Below are 24,366 nucleotides of genomic sequence, written 5' to 3'. Positions count from 1 at the left end.
AAACTGTTCAAATGGTACTCCAGTCTGAAAGATATTAGTTTTTCACATGCAAGGCTATATATTCAAGCTAGATGAGTCTAAAACCATGGGGACGCGTCCGGGAAGAGGGGGGGGGGGGCAAATAATGATTGTTGTGAAAAATGTAGTAACTATATAGGGGCAAACTTGTAGGCCTAAAGCTCAATATTCGTGACGTCTTTTTTTTAATGAAATGAAGGGTTGGAGTGAACTGCCACCCCTTTAAGGCCCTTGTTCTTAATTTTCCCCTTTCTATTATATGAATATCCTATTACTTGAAAAGTCAGAGATCGTCACCCCACCCCCCCCCCCCTTGGGCCGCCGCCACTATTCAGAAATACAGGTCATGATCAAGATATGTGAAAGTCCTTAATATCTTTGTTCATTTGTCATTTTTTGTTTATATTTGACCCCGATTCGGCCCCCTTGTAAAATAAATAAATAAATGAATAAATAAATGAATGAATGAATGAATAAATAAATGAATAAATAAGTAAATAAATGAATAAACAAATAAAGGAGTAGGCAGCGGCGAGTAGGTATATGTACTGCAGCCAATTTGGGCCCAATATAATACATCCAAAATGTGGTAGATATTGACCGAATGTTAATTATTAGGCAGTACAGCAGGTTTGAAAAGATTCACATTAACTTGTATTGCCATAATACTACCTTAATAGAACTATAGAATATCAAGTTCTAACGTCAGCATGGTCAGGGATTTTGATTCCCCCTGAACCCCCAGGGGCGGATGGAGGGTATTCTTAAAGATGGGGCAAACAAACGAAATTCTTAGGATTTGAGTTATGGTTCAGCATTCCTGAAAATCTGTGACAGGCATAAAACTGTAAAAACTAAAGTGGTCATTCACTGACGACCCCCCCCCCCCGACTGGTCCTTTTTTAATTAAGGCCTGTAACGTACCCCTTTTAGTGCTCCTTGTGGAGTACAAGATGCTGTCTGCGCGTGTATGTTGCGCACGACTTTGGAAGTTTTCACGCCCAAATAAAGGTATTTCTGATTTAAAAAAAAAACTGAAAAGAGAGAAAATAAACTTTTTTTTTTTTTTTTTTTTTTTTTTTTTAGGGTTGTGCTTCCCCCGTAGCACCCCCGCTTCCCTACGCGGCCATGGACTTCAGTTCGGACTTTGGTCTTCTCAGCTGAAAATAAACAACAAAAAAACACTCACACGCAACATTTAAACATGTTCAAGTTCAGTTGTATCTACGACGTCGACGCGTGATGTACGAATAAAGTGTGGATGACAAAATGGGAGAATTCAAAGGCAAAGTGGTGTTAATAACTGGTATGTATATACCCAATAACTTGTTTGTCTGGCTGGGTTGTAATTATGTCCTGATCGGATTTGTTCGTCCGGACAAAAGGGCATTTTGTCCGAATTTGCCGATCAATATCTCGATCATGAATCGATTTGAAGTAATATCAGGCAATATTACAAAGCACGAATATTTATAAATACTTTTTTTTCCTATTAAATGCATGACTCTGAGAGAAAGTAGGCCTACACTAACAGAGCAAACGATAATGGTTTTATGTCTGGATATCGGACACCGCCCCCCACCCTTCCTACTCGAAAACAATAATTGTCCCAAATGACCCTGCGATGATTAACCCAGGTGAGGGCCTTCACGGCGGAGCTCAGACGCTTGACGAAAATTTAAAAATTGTGAGGCTAACCGATATCAAATAGAACTAGTAATATATTTTTTACACAAAAGCGAATTTAAATCTAACATTCATTGATTTACTAACGTAATTTCTTTTAAATCTTACCTGTTTTTACTAATCAAAAGATTGAATTTCGTGAATTTTTATTTTTTCTTTACAGGGGCTAGCTCAGGGATTGGAGCTGAGACCGCCCTTGAATTTGCTTCGTCAGGAGCCAGTCTGGCATTAGTCGGTCGAGATGAAGAAAGGCTAGAGAAATATGCACAGGACTGCTTGGCTAAGGGCCTTACAAAGGAAAAGGTACAAATTAGTTTGCAGGCGGGGGGGTGAGGGGTTAAGGGGGTGTTTGTATATATTAGTGGAGTACCTCAAAAAATTACATAATTTCTTGAGCAGTTGTCCAAAATAATCTTTCAGAAAATATTAATTTGAAACCAGTGTTTTTATTTGACTATGCACGTTCTTTTGTTTTGTGTTGACATACAAGAAAATTTACATCATTGATAATTATGTTTGTAGTGGATAGCAAAAACTTTCAAGGTAAAATTTTTTGAGTGTTGAGATCAAAAGTTGATATAAATACTTTTTTTTCTCTCAAGAATATCTGAACAAATACATCGATGAAAAAAAAACATTAAAAGGATAAATTTTTTGCTTGATGTGGAGTTTTCAAGTCAATTTACACCTAACCAATAAGTTTATCATCAAATATATTGGGAGCTAGGTTTTACTATCCATTGCATGGTATAGACGTTATGATTCGTCCTTAAGGTTTCTTGTATGGGTTTCTTTTGAGGCGTTTGACCAGGGAGCCATCACACAGGGCAATTTCATTATGATTTTCATGTGTAAACCTTCGGCTACCAAGGTGCAAATCATATCCAGAAGATACACATGATTTTAAGCCGTCAATTATTAAAGAAAAATGATTTTCAATCAATTTGTTTCGATATCTTCTTTTAATACCTTTATTTTTGTAAATAACATAATAAATAATATAGGATTTGTATAGCGCACGTATCCACCTTGGCTTGGAATCGAACCCACGTCCTTCAGATTGAAAGATTATTATTTATTATTATCATTATTATTGTTATTATGTTCATCTTACAGGTTCTCACTATCAAGGCTGATATGTGTGTCGAAGATGACGTGAAGAGGGTTATGGAATCAACTGTCACACACTTTGGAAAATTAGATGTCTTGGTGAGGTTATTCTCAAATATTTAAGAAAATGTAGATTCCGTTATCAAACATGTATTTGTCACTTTCCTTTATGCTATAATTTGTTCACGCAAAGGTGAGATGCTGCTCTGAATTATAGTTGTTCGATTTTTAGGATTTTTTTTTTATCTGTCATGATAGCTTGCTTGGAGGAAAAGGGCAAGTTTCTTCAAGCCCGTATGACTGCATGGTAAGATTCAATACCAATACGCTCGTAATTTAATATTGTAAATTTACTTTCGCATTTGCTTTAATCTTTTTTCCGAATCATTGGACCCGTTTGATAAACGTATTACAATAGAACATATAACAGTTAAGAGCTACTGAAATCATTCGATTTGATTGGTTGATAACACACATGACGTTATAGAAACTGTGCATTTATTATTGTAACAAATCTTTCTGAAACGGAGAGCCTGGTCTTTTTGTTTTTGTTGTTAAGGTAAATAATGCCGGAGCTTGCATGCTATCACCCCTATCCAGTGAGAATCTGATGGAGACTTATGATCACATGATCAAACTCAACGTCAGGTCCGTTCTACAGATTACCAACCTAGCAGCACCTCACTTGATCAAATCTAAAGGTACGTCTCTTCTTTAATTGATTGGAACTTAACTCTAAGCTGCCAGATTATTTGTTAATACACAGTAAAAACACTTTTTATACAACTATATTTACCATATGAACTTAACAGTAGTTGCTTAATTTATTTTGAAAATTAAGTATGTTGTATAAGATTCGATACACTTGTTTAAAATGTTTAAAAAACTATGTTAGTTTCATATCTTTGTCATGTTATTTAAAAATGTATTATACGAATTATATGAATGCAGAAGAAAACAATAAAATGAAATCAATATATGGTCCCTGATTAATATACTTCCTTCTTCTTTTTGTAAACTTTATATCTTTTTCTTTTAAATTTTGATTCAGGGTGTGTAGTGAATGTTTCCAGTATCTGTGGAAAGCGAGTGGTAGGTACATGTATATACATGGACCTACTGCAAAGGTCCATGGTATATATTAGTTCTTAATAAGTCTAGAGTTTAGATATAGTATATGTGTGTATACCTTTTATTAGATTAAAAGATGAAGCACTGTGGCCTGATTTTTCAACTCAAGTGGAATACCCTAACAATATGATTATTGCATGCTTTGCAGAAAGTAAAGTAAATTTATCATTTTCCCCCTCCGTATGGCCTATACTGTGTAAATTTAAACTACCATAATTATTAGACGTTCTAGTAGTCATAATTATCGAGACTTTTAAAAGCGACCGATTATCACAAAAATATCAGGTGATTCAATCCTGTCTTGACCTAAAGGTTTGTAATCGTGATTATATAGGCGAGGTGCCGTGGCTGAGTGGTCTAAGGCGCATGACTTTACATGGAAAGTCCGGGGTTCGATCCCCGGCCGCGGTATACCTGTGCCCGTGAGCAAGGTATTTAATCGACAATGCTCTTTTATCTTGCATTCAAATAAATGGAAATACTTTAGGCATTAATGGTAACTAGGTGTGCACTTGTTAATATATATATATATTATTATTATTATTATTATTAGCTGCAAGAGAACAAAAAATATCAAATTTGGTAAGAAATGGATTTCTCATTCAGATGCCTGTTACCAGTGAGGATTTCAATCTATACAGATCAGTTTCTACCATTACCACTGATCGGTGGTGTCATGAGCCCCCCCCCCCCACAAACAAAATGAAGGGCCCTATATAGATATTGTATACCAGGCAAAATCTATTTATGAAAAAAAGTTATGAGCGAGTGAAGCAAGTGAGCACAAATTTCGATATTTCTTATTACAAAAATTTAATTTTGTGATAGATTTTGACATGATAATTTATTAAGAAAACAATATCATAGTTCAAACTTCTCTTTTTCCTGTTCCTTGCCTTTTTTATTCTTGGTCGTATTTTTATTTTATTTTTTTTTTTTTGAGGGGGGGGGGAAGCGCCACTGATAATAACACTTAACATCTTTAAGCTTTTATCACGCATTGCACCTGTGTCTTTGTGAACTCCAAAGCAAAATAGAAAAGAAAACAAAATATTGCTGAGTTTACTTTGATAAATTGGGGTATGCATTTCGAATAAGTAAATCAGAATGTTTCTAATGTATAAATTTTTAAGTGAATTTGAAAAGTTGTTCATTGAAACCAGACCACATGAGCAAATGATCATTCCCCATAATTTTTTTTTTAGATTTCAACTTTTAGTTTACAATGTTTCAGATGTAGGGGGAGGAATACGGTCTGGGTGTGTGCAGTCTCGAATATGTATATAAAGAGGGATAAAATGAGGATTAAGTCCGCGATTGTTTATTCCACCATGCAAACCTTCAAGCATCATCTGATCAAGGAGGTTTAAATGAGATGGAGTAACAGCAAACAAAATCCCTTTGAACAAGCTTCGAAGCCGCCAGCAGAAAGTATGTCAGGCATGCACTTTGCTCAACATCTCTTGCAATTGTGTTGACAAATGATTTCCGCATGACTCAGCAGCTATCTATAGGTCATACAGAAAGGGAAATATGCTTTTGTGATGATAATTACTTTTTCGCCGCATCTTCATGATCTTGGTCTGGTTATATGTGTAGTACATAATTCGGAGGCATGCGAAAATAAACTATGCAATATGTCCTTAAATATGACTCAAATTTGCTTGACTGGGCACGTGCGGGCACTCATCTGGCATATACAGTAATGAAAAACAATATTCCACCGACCACATTTGAAATTTTCATTCGCCGCAAACGATCGGAAAAGTGTTAAGATCTGGTTTCAGTAAAGGTCAAATTCTTTCTTTTTTCACTAATTAAGGTTAATTGATATAATCTGGGCAAATATCTCGTCGTAATAGTGCTTGGTTATTGATGTTTTGTCATGCATTCAAATTTCAGTTTGGTTATTAATATGAAAGATGGAAAATCGATACAAATGAATTTTCGTAAAATTTCACCCCTCAGATTTCTTCAATGAAACTGGCGGCTTCGAAGCTGGACATCAAAAGGGTCCTAATTGCCATTCTTTCTTTTGTGCTTCTTTAGAAATGAACAGCTGCTTGAATAAATTTGTTGACTGTTGGAACTCCAGTCATAGAATCTTCTTGATCTGATTGGGGATTTTTATACTATATTTTCAGGTGCCCGGTATGTTGGCTTACAACATTTCAAAAGCTGCTATTGACCAGTTTACAAGATGTACTGCTTTAGGTATGTCATTCTTATTATCAATGAAACCAATATCTGGGGCCCGTTTCATAAAGAGTTACAACTGTTGTAACTTTGCCATTGTGACAACTACCATCGTAACCTTGATTTTGATTGGCTGCTGAGCCCTGTTGTCATGGTAGTTGCCATAATGGCAAAGTCAAAACAGTTGTAACTCTTTATGAAACGGGCCCTTAAAACTGTAAATTATTTGGTGTCGAGATTTTTTAGTGAAAAAGGATGATCGGGAGAAAGCTATGAACAATACATGACAAATGGAATAGTCGTCATTACCACTCTTCAAAATATATCCATCAACTTTTTAATTCTCTATCAAATATCTTTGAAATTTCACCATTCTTTTCCATTTGGAATTTACCTTTTCACACACACACACACACTCACACACACCCTCACACACATATTATGTTTTGTAGATTCAATGCCATATTGACCACCACTGAATTCCTTTCTAAAGGGTTTTTTTTCTCCCCCCCCCCCCAGATTTGGCTTCCAAAGGTGTACGAGTAAATGCAGTCAAGTAAGTATTTCACGTCACTAAAGGCCCTATAGCAGTCACATGCACATTTCAATGCAAGTTATGCGGGTGCAAATGGGTAGCGTGCTGGGTTTTGGCAGACAAGGATTTTTTTATATGTCTTACTTGCTTGGCGCGTGCTACTTATACCTGGGGGCGTTTCATGAAAGGACTTGTCGGACGTTTTATCCGACAAGTCCCATTTTTTCCGACAGTTACCATAGTAACAGTACCTCTCAGCCAATCAACATCAGAGAAAGATGTCAGAACTGACAACCTGTCGGATGAAAATGTTGATGAAACACTCCCCAGGGAAGGCATACAGACTACTTGCGTGTTATATGTTTTGTGTTACGGGGCACGGGCAACATATAGGACATACGGACACTGCGAGGCACCTGCGTTGGAACTGCGTGTTACCTGCGAGATGCGAACCTTTAGGTGCGCAGCTAATCTCAAACTAAGCAGCAAAAGGCACTAACTGACCCTCAACAATTTATTCACTCCGCAATGACACCCGCAAAACTTGCCAGCTATACATATGCAATATACCAACACAGTTCTGTGCCAGTAACCTGTATTATCCACATAATTTTTATATTTTATATGATTCGTGACATGACTTCGAGCTGAACGGACGCACTGAGCAGAGCTCTTGCCACCTATTAAGATTACACAAAAATTCTATCAACTGCGAATTATGGCATCCCATGGCCCGAGGCCTGTTACCCGACAAACTGCGAGCAAGCAGCCGGCCGCATCGGCCACCGTGGCAGATAAAGTGCACTCTAGCTCTCCAACCTCTTCGGATCCCTCTAATTCGGAATTACAGCGAGATATTGCCAACTTTTCTGACAAAATCTTGTCTAAACTTGATAACATCAATACTGAACTTCAGTCTTTTAATCGCCGCCTTACAGATGTGGAAACTACAATTGAGGTTAATTCTGCCAAAATAGCTGAGGTTGAGAATTCTATACCAGCTACCATTGCTCCACTACAAGACGAAATATCCAATTTAAAAGAGAAACTTCTCTTGATGGAAATCTACAACCGAAAACCCAATCTGCTATTCTACGGAGTTGATGGTGAGCCTAATGAGGATATATATATAACATTACTTAAAGTATTCATCTTTCTTGGTGTTGACGAGGGAAGGGCAAAAGGGATCCAACTCATCAACGCACATCGCTTACCCAATCGCAACCCACCTCGGACCCCAGACGCCGGTGCCGCAGCCCGTTTCCGACCCGCTCCGATAATCGCTAAATTCGTCAGGATGCCAGACAGAGATCTCATTCTTTCAACTTTCGAGAACCTAAGACGCCCAAAGGAAACATCGCAGCAGCCAGGAATCGCAGCGGAAACGCAATCATCACCTCCCCCTCGCATAACGGTCAGGACAGACCTCCCTCCCACCCTGAAAGCTCAACGTGGCCACCTTGCCGAAATTGCTTACAAGTTGCGAAAGGAAAAAAACCAATCTACAAGAATAAAGTTACAAGGTGCTAAAATCGTCCTCCAATGGAAGGAAAAAGGTACGACTACATGGAACCCCTACAGAGATTGAGCAACATCAACGTTACAACAGGTGATATGACTCTTTCTTCCCCATTTTTCTAATGTATCGAGACTTTAATACTGAATGACTGAATGATACATCGCCTTTCCCTTTCCGAAAACGGACGTTTTATTTTTGTTCATACCAAATGCCTTTCGGATAGAACGACCCCTGATCTCTATTTTGTAAATGTACTATGCTTAACTTTGAAATTATTATCATATTGTTTTCCATTTAGTCCTTTCTGTAATTTCAAAGTTATCGGCACTGACAAAATCTGCTTCTATTGAAGTTTCCTGCGGAAAAATATAATTATTTTTCTTCAAAACATGTTGGAAAAAGAAGAGAGTTAATATTTATGCAATGTGTACAACACACATTTTAATACCTGATATTCAATATTTTGGATACATATAATCATAACTTTGTAAAAAGTCACGTACAGTATATGTAAACGAGAAAATAAAAAGCCACAAAAGCGCTTCCCATACAGTATTTGTATTTACTTTTCTCTGATTCACCGATTTTTTTTCCCACCATACTAACCACAGCTGTACTTGGACTGATCATGCATCGCTGTAATGTCAAATTATATTCATCGCAAATGTTTTGACATATTAGATACATTCGAAAAAAGGGAAACAAGGAAATGTATAGAGGAGTAAAACATAAATTTTGACTCTGGGTTTTTAATATAACAAACCATCCTCATACATGATGAAGCATGTTTTTGTCAATTACACTTCATAGTTTTCATTAGGCATACTTCAATTCTGAAGGCTGATAAAGTTCCTGCCCTTAAATAATATAACTGAATGAGATGTTTAGTAATATCCTATTTATGTATATTTGTATTCAACCGCGTGTATTTTGCCAATTTGGTTAAAAATTATTCTCAATGCGGAATATATTTACTCAATTGATTACCACTTATCTCAATTTGTCTCTTTTGTATCATATACCTCTAGAATCTTTGCAAACCTTATACTAAAATTAGAGGTATTTTTGTGGTAATTGCATTATTGTTCACCATCTCAACAATTTTAACCAATTCACTTGAAATGTAATCCCATTTGCTTGATTGAGCATTGAATGGGACTGTAATTAACACAAGTATTTTAAACGGTTCGTTTGAAATGTAATCCCTATTGTCGTTCTATGATTGTTGTGTTAATTTACCATTGGTCATGCGTGAACTGACGCGTGCCTGCTTTACATCACTGTCTGATCAGAGTGATATGTGGCTTACACATGGCTAATTTGTGTTTGAATGGTATACGAGCTTTGCCATAAACTCTATAATTGAAAACACGCATGCGTCATAAGGTCTTGTCAGTGAGGGTGTGGCTACGCAGGCGTGTAAGCGACTCTTATGACAATTAGGTTAAAAAATATTATCAATGCTGAATAATTTCACTCGATTGATTACTACTTATCTCTAATAATTTGTCAGGGTTTTCTTTTGCATCAGGTAAGTACCTCTATAATCTTTACAAACCTTAGTACTGCAGACTAGAGGTATTATCCTATTCTTGTGATAATTGCATTATTTATAGTTCACCATCTCAACTATTTCAACCAATTCGCTGGAAATGTAATCCCATTTGCTTGATCGAGCAATGAATGAGACTGTAATTAACACAAGTATTTTAAACGGTTCGTTTGAAATGTAAAATCACTGTTGGGCTATGCTTGTTGTGGATACCGTTGGTCATGCATGAACTTACGCTTGCATGCTTTACATGTACATATACATCACTCTCTGATCAGATTGGGGTGTGGCTTATCGTCAATTTATGTTTTAATGGTATAGGTACGAGCCTTGCCACAAACTCTATAAACGAAAACACGCATGCGCCATAACGTCTTGTAAGTGAGCAGTGAGGGTGTGGCTACACATGCGTGTACGTACGCCGTACTCAAATGTTCGCTAGGACAGGCATGAATCTATACTTCTCACAATTCACAATGATCTATTATGTTGATTATAATGCGGAATGCATTCAGTCATTAGGAAACCGCTTTATCCTCAAAATTTTCTTGGTATCGTTTAGTCATCCTGTCACTTTGTATGCCTGCATTGGCCTACATCATGTACACGTACTATCTGATCAGAGGGAGTGGCTATTCCTATTCTTGATAATTATACAAGACGCATACCTATCCTTGTATTCTACTGATTCATCCGGTATGCAGGGTATTTAATTGATAACTGATGGGAGCTTTGTAAGAATTCTTATTTTGCGTTCAATCCTAATATGAAAACACGTATGTTCTCAAGTGTCTGGTCAGAGAGGGTGTGGCTATACCACGTATACATACATGATCAATCTCTATCTATTATGATCCTTGATCGAAATGCTCGATCGCGGAGGCATTGGTTGGTTTTATAATATGCATAACTGATTACAATGACTTATTTATTATGTTAATTTTAAACTTGTGTACCCGCATGTATACACCATGTACATGTAGTGTCTGATCAGAGGGGGTGTGGCTATATCCTTTACATGATCAAGCACTGTGAATCCACGTGTCTGATCAGGGAGGGCATGGCTCCTTCATGCATGATGAATTGTATTGTACCTGCACATGCATTATCAATCTATATCCATTATTCATGTTATCATACTCACTGAAGTGCTCGATAGGGAAGGCTTGGGCCGATTTTACAATATGCGTAACCAATAACATTGATTTTGTTTGATATGTAAATTTCAACTTGTCTATCGGCATACACCAATTACATGCAGTATCCGATGGGAAGGGGAGTGGCTATTTCATGAATGATCAATGTATACTACTGTATACGCCCGTCCAGAGTAGTTTATTGTTACAACCCTGAAATGCTGATTTAAGAATAACTCTTGTTAAAAGTATTCTACACATTTTTTCGCTTTAAAGAACCGTATAGGTATAATTATTTGGCTTGTTCTCTCATGATCTTAATTTGTGCGCCAAAATAATCATCCTGGAATTACAATGACATTTTTATGCTGGCAGATAATGCTTAGTAACGAATTCTTTATTTATTTTTAACCATACTCATTGAAATGCTTGATTGGACAAGCATGAATTGAATTCTCAATGTACAATGACAATTTAATTGATCCACTGAACATGTTGATTACATCATTCAGTTAATAGGAAACCATTCTATCGTATTTTTTTGTATCGTCTTATTATCTTGTTAATCACTGTAAACAGCCATCCCAAGGATTAGATGATTCACCCTCTCTTTAATGTATTGGGTGGAATTTACAATATGCATAGTCATTGCATTGATTTGTTTAACATGTTAATTACATCTTGTTCCCTGCATACACCATGCACATGTAGTGTCTGATCAAAGGGGAGTGGCTATTCCATGCATGGTCAACGTATACCTAAACAAGCACTACTACGCCTGGAATTTAGGTTATTTCATTGGTAATTGACATGATGGATGTGAGCTTTATAAAATTTCCTATTATTTTGCAAATCAGTCATAATATGAAAACACGCAGGTACCCAAGTATCTGGTCAGAGTGGGCGGGGTTATACATGCATGATCAATCTCTATCATGACATAAGACTTGAATGTTCAATAGGGGATCGGAATGGACGGGTTGATTTCACACTGTGTATACCAATTATATTGATTTGTTAAATAAGCTAAACTCAATTTGTATGCCTATACACACATCATGTACATGCGCTGCCTGATCAGAGGAGGCGTGGCTATTCCATGCATGATTGACGCACCTTTATGTTGAAAACACGCGCGACTGATCGGGTATTCAAGGCTGATTGATAAGCGCTTTCAAAACAAACTTCATTATTCCCCAGGACAGGCCCATGCGCATAATAATCCATATTTATTACACTTGCACACATACATCCACGTATCTGATCAGGGAGGGCGTGGCTATTCAACTTTAGGCCTACTGCGTTAATACATGGAGCTAATGGAGTGATTTACCATGCCAATAGTAATACACATTAGATCCGTAGGCATATTTTGGGTTTGCTCTTAATTCATTTGTATGTAATCGTTCATTATTTATATGTAATTATTTCAACTCTTGTATATATGTACTTAGGTGGCAGAGCTCTGCCGTAGTGCTTCCTATATTGTATATGCTGACCAAGATGGGTCTTGTTATTTTTGTAGACATATTTTTCATTTATATTAACTGCACATCAGCACCACAGTTACACACGAATATACACACAATCACTATCACACGCACCTTCACCACAAGCACGCTCGCAGTATATCCCTTACATAATCGCCGGTACTTTACATTATATCAATTTTGATGGATTCACTCTCTTTTATTCCTGATAATTTAATAGAAAATTCACACAACAGTAAATATTACACACCTCAAGAATTTAATAACATATTTAATAATAATCATGATATTTCTCTTTTACATGCAAATTTAAGAAGTCTGAATAGAAACTTCGAATATTTTGAAAATCTCTTACACACGTTAAACAATTTTAAATTTTCTGTTATTGGTATTAGCGAGACATGGTTACACGAAAATTCCCCAGATTTGTTTAATTTATACCAGATTATAAGCTGATTAGGGCAGACCGCAAAGGGAAAAGAGGCGGAGGGGTAGCCTTCTATATTGCCGAAAAACTGAAATTTAAGATCCGTTCCGACGTGAAACTTTTACATGCTGAATCTTTGTTTATTGAAATTGAAAACACAGAATTTAAAAATGTCGTCATAGGTTTAATTTATAGACCACCAGGTTTTAATTTTGATTCATTTTATGAGGAAACAGAGCAATATCTCCATATAATAAGTAATGAAAATAAAAACTGTTTTATTATTGGTGATTTTAATATCAATTTCTTACCCTCAATCGACAATAAAAGATCAAATAATTTCATGAAACTAATGTACTCATTCGGCTTCAATTCATTCATAAATAATCCCACTAGAATCAACCAAAATTCATCAACTCAAATTGACAACATTTTTTCCAACGTACATAACATGAACAACAAAATGATAGGAGGAATTCTATGCTCTGAAGTTTCAGACCACTTACCAATATTTCTAACTTGTGATTTAAAACTACCACACCTCAAAACATTTAACCAACATACATATAGAAGAGAATCTAAACGTAATATTGAATTATTGAAACAAGACTTAACAATTGAGGAATGGGAGGATGTCTATAATGAAGTTGGAGCAAACACATCTTATAATCGCTTTAATGATAAATTACAACATTATTACGATAAGAATATCCCCATAGGTAGAATGAAAAATAATCGAAAAAAGACCCCCAAACATCCCTGGATAACAAAAGGTATATTGAAATCAATACATACACGTAATCGCCTTTACAAGTCACATTTACACAAACCGTCCGAAGCTAACTTAAAAACATATAAAGTATATCGAAACAAATTGACAAAATTAATTCGTATATCACGTAAAATGTATTACGCTAGTAGAATAAAGAATGCCAGTTCAAACACTAATGCAACTTGGAAAATCATTAAAGAGGTAATGGGAACAAAAACAGATTCCCCTCCTACTGATGATATGACTCTTAACGGTTTTAAAATTGACTCTTCCCTTCAAGCAAATTCATTTAATTCATTTTTCACAAATATCGGACCCGAACTTTCAAGCAAAATTAATAGCCCTAATGCGCGTTTTACCGACTATCTCCCCGAACCTAATCCACACTCTATATTTTTTAACCCTACGGACCCAACTGAAATTATCAATATTACACGGTCTCTTAACAGTTCAAAATCGCATGGACATGATAGAATTAGTATGTCTCTTTTAAAAGAAATAATTCACCCACTTGCTAATCCTCTTAGTAACATTTTTAATAAATCATTATCACAAGGAGTATTTCCTGACTTATTCAAAATCGCCAAAGTAAATCCAATTTTCAAAAAAGACAATCCTCATGAAATTAATAATTATCGCCCCATTTCTCTTCTCCCAACTATATCAAAAATCTTAGAAAAAATAGTATATAACAGACTTTATAAATTCATCAGCAAACACAATCTGCTAAATTCTAATCAATATGGCTTTAGGAAAAATTACTCAACAAACTTGGCTTTAATCCAAATCTATGATAAAATTACAAACGCCATTGCAAATAAAGAACATGTCATTGGCATATTTTGTGACCTTAGTAAGGCATTTGATACACTTAATCACGACATTCTACTCTCAAAACTTAATTATTATGGCGTACGAGGTCAATCCCTCCTTTGGTTTAAAGATTACTTAAGAAATCGAAAACAATACGTCGCATTTAATGGTTATGACTCTGACTCACTTTTAGTTCGTTGTGGTGTCCCTCAAGGCTCCATATTAGGCCCACTATTATTTTTACTATATATCAATGACATTATTAATACATCATCCATTTTATCTTTTGTATTATTCGCCGACGACACAAATATTTTTTTTTCTCATACAAATCCTACTTCGTTATACAATATTTTAAATCATGAAATAAACAAAGTATCACAGTGGTTCAAAGCTAACAAATTATCTTTGAACACACACAAAACTCACTACATATATTTTAAACATCACTCTCATATTTCTAACACTCAATTTCACCTACAGATTGACGGCAAATCATTAGAACGGAAAACTCACTCTAAATTTTTAGGGGTTATCATAGATGAAGCTTTATCTTGGAATGAGCATCTGCACCATATTACAATGTGTATTTCGAGAAGCATTGGAATTATTTCTAAGTTAAAATTTATTTTGCCTCTTAAAACTTTATTCCTATTGTACAATTCCTTAGTACTCCCGTATATTACTTATTGTAACGTTGTTTGGGCTAATTGTGGCTCAACAAAGCTGACTTCTATTTTCAAATTACAAAAGAGAGTTGTTCGCATTTGTACAGGATCTCATTACTTGGCTCACACTGATCCATTATTTTTCAAACAGAAAACACTAAAAGTTGCCGACTTGTATACTCTTCAAGTAGCTATCATTATGTTTAAGTATATTAATAACCTACTCCCTTCGTCTTTTGATGATATGTTTAAGTTCAATAGTTCTGTCCATACCTACCCAACTCGTACATCTGGAAACTTTCATCTCACAAACCCCAGACTGTTAATTACCTCTAAATCAATTCGACATCATGGTCCAGACATTTGGAATAATCTTGCAGAAAATATTAAATCTTGTTCCACTTTATACTCTTTAAAATCAACTGTTAAAAGAAATATCATTCGATCTTATTCATCCCAACCTTCAAATTAATCCTCATTTACCACTATAAATTAAATAAAAAATATAAATTCTACAGCTATCTTCTGCACCCGCACCTGCACCTGCATTGCACCCACTTGTTCAGTAATTATACCAATCATAGTCACGAACCCTTTTTATGAGGCCGTCATCAATTACAAGCTTAATCGCTCACGATGGCGGTCTCCTGCGTTCATTTAAATTTTGTTAATGTTCCTATTTTATTATCAAAATGTGAAGTATATGCCCACACCATTTTTTCCTTCAAATTATGTATTATGTTTATATTGTATGCATTATGAATTATTTTGTATATTACAAACAATGTAAATATTTATGATAATGTATTGTGAACGCAGAAATAAAAATAAAACAAACAAACAAACAAACAATATCAAAATATACATTGTTCTCACAATTACTGTTTGAGGGTTAAACTTCAAGCTTAATGCATGCGTATGCCCGGTAGCTTTAAAGCGCCATGAACTTGTGGAGGTATTTTATCTCACCAAGTCGACATAAATAACGTTATTATGTCGACTTCGCGAGATTGCGTAATTTGCCATCTCGACAGGTCGAAATGGGAGTGACGTCATTGATCTGAATAGATTTTGGGGTCATGAGAGGCCACAGAGGTCATTATATATATATTTGAATGTGTGTTTCTCATGATAATAATGAAGAAATTATTAGCTTCAAACTTCAACCATGACTTATTGAGGCATGATGATCTCATGACGAGTCACAATCCATGCAAAGGACGTATCCCTGCCCCCCCCCCCCTGACGAGCTTGAAGACCTTTTTTTTTTTTTTTTTTTTTTTGCTTGTCAATTTTTTTTCTGGTACGAAATCCTTTATATGTGATTGAAGACCTTTTTTTTTTTTTTTTTTTTTTTGCTTGTCAAATTTTTTGGCGGACGGTTTTGCCCCCCCCCCTGTGGAAAATCCTAGGTACGCCACCGCCACTGAATGGCAGACATATAAATTTCGACTGCGTACAGTCGAGAATCATTGATTTCTTCTATTCATTTATTTGCAGCCCTGGCACTATCATGACTCCCCTCCAGACAGTTTTTGGAATGTCAGCTGAGGACAACCATGAGGTAAGATTTGAACTTGATAGTTTAAGTACCAAATTAGTTTTTTTTTATTCTGTTTTCAGCTCATGTGTGCAGAGCGGGAGTGAAGGTGATCTTGGTCCCGTATTACAAAGAGTTGCGATTGGTCCGATCAACCACAACTATGGATGGCCAGAAACGTCAACATCTGAAATACTTGTTTGTTTAAATGTTTTCTGATAATAGGATCAATATTCATACACAGGGGCGGAAATCTCTCCCAAAACGTAGGGGAGACAAGGGGCTGGAAAATTTGACAAGGAAAAAAAAAAAAAAAAAAAAAAAAAGGTTATCACCCCCTGTCCCCCCTCGGATTTCCGCCCATGTTCATACATTCTCGTTTTCTTGAAAATTCAGTGTGATTCTCTTTGTTTACTAAGGACTTTGTTTAAATTTCCTGTAGGAAATATGACAATGATGGATATCCATAAAATTGAGGTTGATTGCATCATCAATCGTAATCATTTGTAAGACGGGACCCTGATGAAATATCGGGGTCAAATTGTCAAGGGGCACAAAGGATCACAACTCGTCAAAACTTTATTGATGCAGTAGTTTAATCAGAATTAATTCAGATCAATTGATTCTTTGACATCCAATGAGATGATGAATAGAAGTGAAGTGTATGATGTATATATAGATGTGAAAATACAATTTGACTGAGATGATATTATTTCATATTTTATTTAATACATCAATATAATATCACTTTTTTTTATTTTCGAGTAACATAATACAAATGAAATATATATAGTTGTTTCATCATTCATTTGACTTGATACAAAAAGTATCTGTAAGAATAAACACATAACTGAATATCGTTGATTACAATATTTTACATCAAACTGATTCGTAATATGAAACTCATATACTACCTTGAACAGAATGACTTGAATTAAGTAAAAATATTATAAACCTGAAGGACAGGAAACCCACACCATGCATACACATAAACTCCCAAACAGCTTCAATGGAACAAACACCCAAACATAATAAACAATATCTAATACGCCCCCCCCCCCCCAAAAAAAAAAAAAAAAATGAAACAAAAAAATGAAAATAAAAATAAAAATAAAAATAACAATAATAATAATAATAATGATGATGACAACGATCATGATCGGCGGAGCAGAGGATTATTCTTTGTTCATGCTCAGGGACATCTATTGTTTCGCCCCCCCCCCCCCCATACTGCTCCGCCGCCCATGACAACGATGATTATTAAATCATCATAATCATGTGAATATATTCATGTATTATACTGTTATGTTATACCATACTTTTCAATGTTCAATTTTTCAGCGAGCTCGTAAAGTTCACCCAATGGGTCGAGCGGGAGAAGTGAACGAAGTGGCACCCGCAATCAAGTTCCTCGCTTCCAACGCAGCATCCTTCATCACTGGAGAAACCCTGTCCATAGATGGCGGCAGACACGTTTCATGCGCTCGATAATAAAAGCAACATTCGAATATTTTTTTAGCTCTTTAGGTGGTCGAATCATATTTCTGTGTGATTATGATACGAGTAGAATGAATTTGAAAGGTATACCATTATTTTACATAGATATGCTGAAGGCATGGCACGAATTGGATAAGTGTAGACATTTTGGAGGGAAAAGTAATCCCATTATTTTTAATAACAAGCGTCTATGCCTTAATAACAAGACCTTTTTTTATATTGAATTATTTCAGAAAGGTATAGTTAAGGTCTCGGTTTAATAGTTGGAGGTAAATTAAGACCAGTTTCATACTGGTATAATCTGAAATTTTCATCTGAAAACTTGCTCAAAATTCAAAAGATATTTTCAGTAATAACAGAAGAGTGGATACAAAATGATTTTATGGAAATGGATACAGACAACTTTGAAATTCAATTGATGATATGTGGGCATGTTCAGAAACTATGTGATATAAAATCTAGACGAATATATGACCACTTCATTGAAAGTTTTCAAATTGTTTATGTATTTCATGTTACAGATGGGCAATCCGAATATGATTTGGGAATGGGGGAACTGAAAGAAGTATTTTTTAGACTGAAATGTGCAATGCTATGCAATAAACACAGAGAATTTCAATACAAACAATTACAAGGGGCTGTGTACACAAAAAGGGAACTTTTTTAATTCGGTTTTGAGACAGATAATTTCTGTTCCTTTTGTAAAAAAGAAGTTGAGTCTTACCAACATTTATTTTTTTATTGTCGTGAAGTTAAGCGATTGTGGGAAGAGATGAGTAAAATATTTCAACTGAATGAACTTGGCAGTGACGTTTGGAAAACAATTTTCATGGGGATATCTGGAAATACTACAAGAGTAGCTTTAATAAACTGTATTATATTCTTAATTAAGTATATCATTTTTAGTTCAAGAAAACAGGGAATATTGCCAACCGTACAGAAAGTGACACATTTGGTTAAAGAGTATAGAGATACGGAATATCAAATAGCGTTTAAAAAGGGGAAGCTGGGGGTGCACTTAAGGAAATGGGAACAAATCAATGCATACCTTTCTTAATACTATGGATGTATTGGTTGCTTCATTTTGTTTCTGTTGTGTTTATTTGTTCAAATACAGATAGTTGTACCAGAGCAGGATGCATTGTGTGTGGGTGTACGTGTGTAGATGGATGTGTGAGTTTTGTGACGGGGAAGAGGGGGGGGGGGGGGAGCTGTGAGTGGTGGTGAGTTGAAGTGAGCTTGTGTGAGTGTCTGGGGAGAGAGATGAGGGGGGAAGGGGTATGGGGGTAAGGTGAATGTGTAGGGACGTTTTAGGATAACCTTCCTCTAATTAACCTTTAAAATAATCTTTTATCCTTTTTTTATTTCTTGTGCAAAAGAGATTATTTCTATTCTATTCAGGGAAAAAGTACGTTTTTTTTATTTTGTCGATTGATACGGGTTTTTCCCCTCTGCTTTCACATTGTTATAGAAGAGAAATTTGGCAGTTTAATTTCATTTGTAATCATTTTTAAAATATTCGTAATCTCATTGATATTGATATATTTATTTGTTTGATTGTTTATTGATTGTATACATACAAAGAATCTTTATTTATATGAATTGTGATTGTAAACTTATTGATTTGAAAGAGGAAGAAAATAAAATATTATTCAAAACAAAAATAATAATTTAAAACAAAAAATAATTATTTGAAACAAAATTATTAATATAACCTCTTAAATATAAAAAAATACTTTTTTATATTGAATTATTCAGAAAGCTGTACTTAAAAGCCTCAGATAAAATAATTAAGTATTACTTGAAGACTGGTCTTATACTGAAATTGAATTTCTCATCTGAGAACTTGCTGAGAATTAAAAAGATATTTTCAGTTATTAGAAAAGGGTTGTGTGGTCCACTGGTTAGAGCATTGGACTCACAATCACAAGGTTGTGAGTTCGAATCTCTACTCTGCCATTGTCTCCACTTTGATAAAAAGGCCCGAGAGCAATCTCATCTGTCGTCTATAAGGTCACCCATTATGACTGATTAACATATAGACGTAAAAATGTTTTCTATAGGTAATTGGTTATATACCAGCTTTGCGTTTACCAGCAAAATGCTGTCCTGTGAGTTACCATGAACAGAAACAGAGTGGATAAAAAATGATTATATAGAAGATTTAAAAAAGAAATTAAATTGATGATATTTGGAAGTGCCCAGAATATGTGATGTAATCCCTAGTCGAATAAATACTCATTTCATTGAGAAAAATCATGATTACTGATGTATTTCATAATACAGATGGGCACTCCAAATACGATCTGGCATGGGGGGAAGTATTTCTGAGACTGATCCGTGCAATGCTCATGGCCCGGGGGAAGCGGGGGTGATGCGTCTATTATTCTCCATTGGCAGCACCCCCTGGAATTCTATGGGTGTGAGAAATTGATCAATGTAACATAAAAATGCCCTCCGCCCCTTTTTTGCTTGTCAAATTTCTCGGGACCAAAATGTCCTTCATTTTTTTACAGAATTTTTTTTTTTTGCTTGTCAAATTTACATCAGCAGCCCCAGTTAAAATATCGTTGCCAGGGCCCTGCCCAGCCCCCGTGTATTTTTCCCGTGATCTCTAATCCTATATAGGGAGGGCACAACCTTGCCATATGCACCATCAGCTCATGATAGATTCTGAGCTCAAGAACCAGTGACTAAATAGATATTTCTTTATTCGGATCGAATATTTTCACAGATGTTCTTGATGGCATAATCCTATTCCAGGGGCTATAGCTGTTGAAGAAAGAGTTGCGTTTAAAAACTATTGAACTAGAAATCAATTGCATGTCACTAACCGTGCCTCCCATTGGTTTAAAGTCAAGTTTTTATAAGTTACGTTTGATTGCAAGTCTTTCTGGGGTGACCCGACAATTGCTCCGCCGACATCTGCTCCGCCGACAATTGCTACGCAAAATAAGACAGTTGCTCCGCCGACAATTGCTCCGGACAATTGCTCCGCCGACAGTTGCTCCGTCGACACTTGCTCCGCCGATATGTGCTCCGTCGACACTTGCTCCACCGATATTTGCTCCGCCGATATTTGCTCCGCCGACATGTGCTCCGCCGACATCTGCTCCGCCGAAAATTGCTCCGCCGACAATTGCTCCGCCGATATTTGCTCCGCCGAAAATTGCTCCGATTATACGACAATTGCTCCGCGACAATTGCTCCGCCGATATTTGCTCCGCCGAAAATTGCTCCGATTATACGACAATTGCTCCGCGACAATTGCTCCGCCGATATTTGCTCCGCCGAAAATTGCTCCGATTATACGACAATTGCTCCGCCGATATTTGCTCCGCCGACATCTGCTCCGATTATACGACAATTGTATGAACATCTTATTCCTCCAAGTTGGTCTATGTTAAATGATAAGAAATTCATCCTGATACAAATTGTTTTGTCTTTGTTTTGTTCTTGTTATTCGTTAATGTTTTATTTATTTTATTCTCCCCCTATCATCACAGCTTTCTGCTTAAAAAACAAAACAAATTGTTCTCCCTGCCGCTGCCACTTGACAAATTGTAACGGAGAAGGGGAATGACACACTCCCCATTGAAATTTTGAATCTGGATTTTTGTTCATATATTATTATCATTGGTTTCACTCCGGTCTTTTAAAAGACAATAATATATATACCAGCAATAATATAGTTACAAATTCATGAAACCCAATACGCATCTCACTGAATTTATAATGCGAGCACAAAGCACGAGCTGTTATTGACATGGAAAGGGGACATTTATACGCCTTTTTTAAATTGTAAACATGAAGCATATCTCGGGGGGGGGGGATATCTCGTAAAAGAAATGAGAGCACGATGCGTTAATTTAATATTTTGGATATATTTACCAGAGTTACAATTCTATATATTTCTTTTTCTTTGTGTTATTTCTTTCGACAAACTGTAATTGAAGTATTGAAGAGTATATAGGCTGTTGTGCCTGCTGATCATGATAGAATGTGGATTATTTTGCTGATTCATTAGATCTTAACATGTGTTCTTTAAATTGGGTAATTTGGGTACATGTTAGAAACACAGGCATTGTGCATTCAGATGCACATTGTGGAAATGAGATTCAGTATTCCTTGCAGCTAAGAAAGGTTTTGAAAATGACACTACTCTCAATTACATGTATACTGTGTCCATAGTTGCGAGTGTGTGAAAATGAAGGTGTTTGCAGTCATTAAAGTGTAGTTTTGGTTGGAAAACGTTAATAAAACTGTCGAGAACGTACAGTCTTCATGATTTCATTTATCTCATGTTCTGATCAGTAAATAAAAAAAAAAATTATAATGACAAGAACTTGTTAAGTTTATCCTTCTATTTCAATCCCATGAATAAACAGAAATCGTGGTTTTCAGAAATAATAAGTCATACACCTCCTTTTTTCCTCAAGCTCTCACTCACTCCCCCTCTTTCTCTCTTTCCCTCCATAACCCTTTTCACAATCATTTTTGTTTGATTTCCGCATAAGCAAAACGACGACGACAATGATAATGATGGTGATGATGAAGATGCTGATAATGATGCTGATGATGATAATGGTGGTACAATGATAATGATAATAAGTACATGAACACACGTTTTCTTCTCATATAGTTCATTCTTGGAAAATACATAGGCGGCCATATACACATGAAGGTATATCATTTATAAAAGAAAATCTTGTTTGATTTATTTTTTTTATTTTTTGAAACTACGTGTAAAATTATATCCCCCATCAACAACAAATTGTTACTTACATTATAACATCATAATGAATATAATTCGACTATTGGCGGACCATATTTAGATTTAGAATAAGATTTATTCATTTTCCGTTCACAAAGCACAACAAAATCAAAATAACAATACATAGTCAAATTTAAAGTACAATATCAATCGGTATAATGCATAAGAATTAGAACGTATAAACAATGAGAACTAATGCGAACTAAAGTAACCTTGACTAATAACTATATAAAACAGAACATATGGATTTTATTTTTGGATTATTAAAAAAAAATTAATTATCCTTTTTCTATCAGTGAAGAAAACAATCATGATCAACATAAAACAAAAAAGCAACTCACTATTATATACAGTATTATCATAATCTAAAAACCTACGGTGTGTATGACATGATGTGGATGTGGAGACCAGACTGAGAGCACTGTGTGTACGAGAGGATATGGAAACCAGAGTGGAGGGGTGTGCCGAGAAGGTGACACGACATGTAGCCTTTCACAAGTTGGTATTTTCTTGAATATTAATTTTTACTTACTGAATGTCTTGGTCATGTTTGTATGGCACAAAATTTGCCGACAGTAAACATTTTGCGTGACTACAGTACAGGTTTTCGACAAAATAAGGTGGGGTATACCGTTGAATTTCACCTGGAGCAAATGTCTCCACTTCGGAGCATATTTCGCCAGTCTGAGCGATTTTGACGCTAAGAATGGGGTATGACTAATTTGTTTCTACTGTTATAACATGGAGCTATATGGTTATAATAATTACATGAAAACGCGTTTTTTTTTCTTCATTTTAATCGCCAGGCACGTAATAAAACTTACACAAATGCTCCCCCCTCCCCCACCATGAATAAGCATTAAGAATATCTATCCCTCCTTTGTGCTTACCCCTTTTTTTCTATTTCTTTATATATGCATGTATCAGGGGCCGCGGAGCCGGGGGGGCTTTAGCCCCCAATTTTCCAAAGCCGTGTACAAAAAACGTAAGAATGACCATATGATTGTGATTTTTAGCATGGACAGCCCCCACTTTTGACTCAGCCCTCACTTTGAAAACCGTTCCGCGGCCCCTGTGTATGACATTTAATATATCATGCAAGCATAGTTTAAGTTTACTTTGTAAATTCATGGAGCTATGCTCCATGGTAAATTGACGCCTTCAGCCTGTGCTAAAATTGTTATGCGTATGAAAGTACGAATAAAAAAATAAATAAATAATTGTCGCATTATCGGAGCAATTTACGGCGGAGCAGATGTCGGCGGAGCAATTATCGGCGGAGCAATTGTCGTATAATCGGAGCAGATGTCGGCGGAGCAAATATCGGCGAAGCAATTGTCGCGGAGCAATTGTCGTATAATCGGAGCAATTTTCGGCGGAGCAATTATCGGCGGAGCAATTGTCGGCGGAGCAATTTTCGGCGGAGCAGATGTCGGCGGAGCAGATGTCGGCGGAGCAAATATCGGCGGAGCAAATATCGGCGGAGCAAGTGTCGACGGAGC

General features: G+C 36.0%; 1 protein-coding gene across 1 annotated transcript; it reads left to right on the top strand.

The window, feature by feature from the left end:
• The first annotated feature begins 1,201 nt into the window (after positions 1-1,201).
• LOC129274521 (3-oxoacyl-[acyl-carrier-protein] reductase FabG-like) lies at positions 1,202-19,744 on the top strand. The gene is made up of 9 exons (XM_064108491.1): positions 1,202-1,324; positions 1,868-2,007; positions 2,821-2,913; positions 3,374-3,515; positions 3,866-3,906; positions 6,090-6,159; positions 6,661-6,697; positions 16,554-16,617; positions 17,935-19,744. The coding sequence occupies exons 1-9, from the start codon at positions 1,288-1,290 to the stop codon at positions 18,082-18,084; spliced, it is 774 nt and encodes a 257-aa protein (XP_063964561.1). The 5' UTR covers positions 1,202-1,287; the 3' UTR covers positions 18,085-19,744.
• The last annotated feature ends 4,622 nt before the right edge of the window (positions 19,745-24,366 follow it).

The sequence above is a fragment of the Lytechinus pictus genome, chromosome 13 (assembly GCF_037042905.1).
Source record: "Lytechinus pictus isolate F3 Inbred chromosome 13, Lp3.0, whole genome shotgun sequence".
In the NCBI taxonomy this organism is placed as follows: Eukaryota; Metazoa; Echinodermata; class Echinoidea; order Temnopleuroida; family Toxopneustidae; genus Lytechinus; species Lytechinus pictus.
This window is presented reverse-complemented; position numbering and strand designations above follow the sequence as displayed.

Excerpts from the sequence above, each read along its gene's own strand:
- LOC129274521 (XM_064108491.1), top strand. The coding sequence starts at position 1,288 with ATGGGAGAATTCAAAGGCAAAGTGGTGTTAATAACTG. Across the intron at positions 3,907-6,089 it reads GTATCTGTGGAAAGCGAGTG|GTGCCCGGTATGTTGGCTTA; the intron begins GTAGGTACATGT and ends CTATATTTTCAG. Across the intron at positions 16,618-17,934 it reads CAGCTGAGGACAACCATGAG|CGAGCTCGTAAAGTTCACCC; the intron begins GTAAGATTTGAA and ends TCAATTTTTCAG.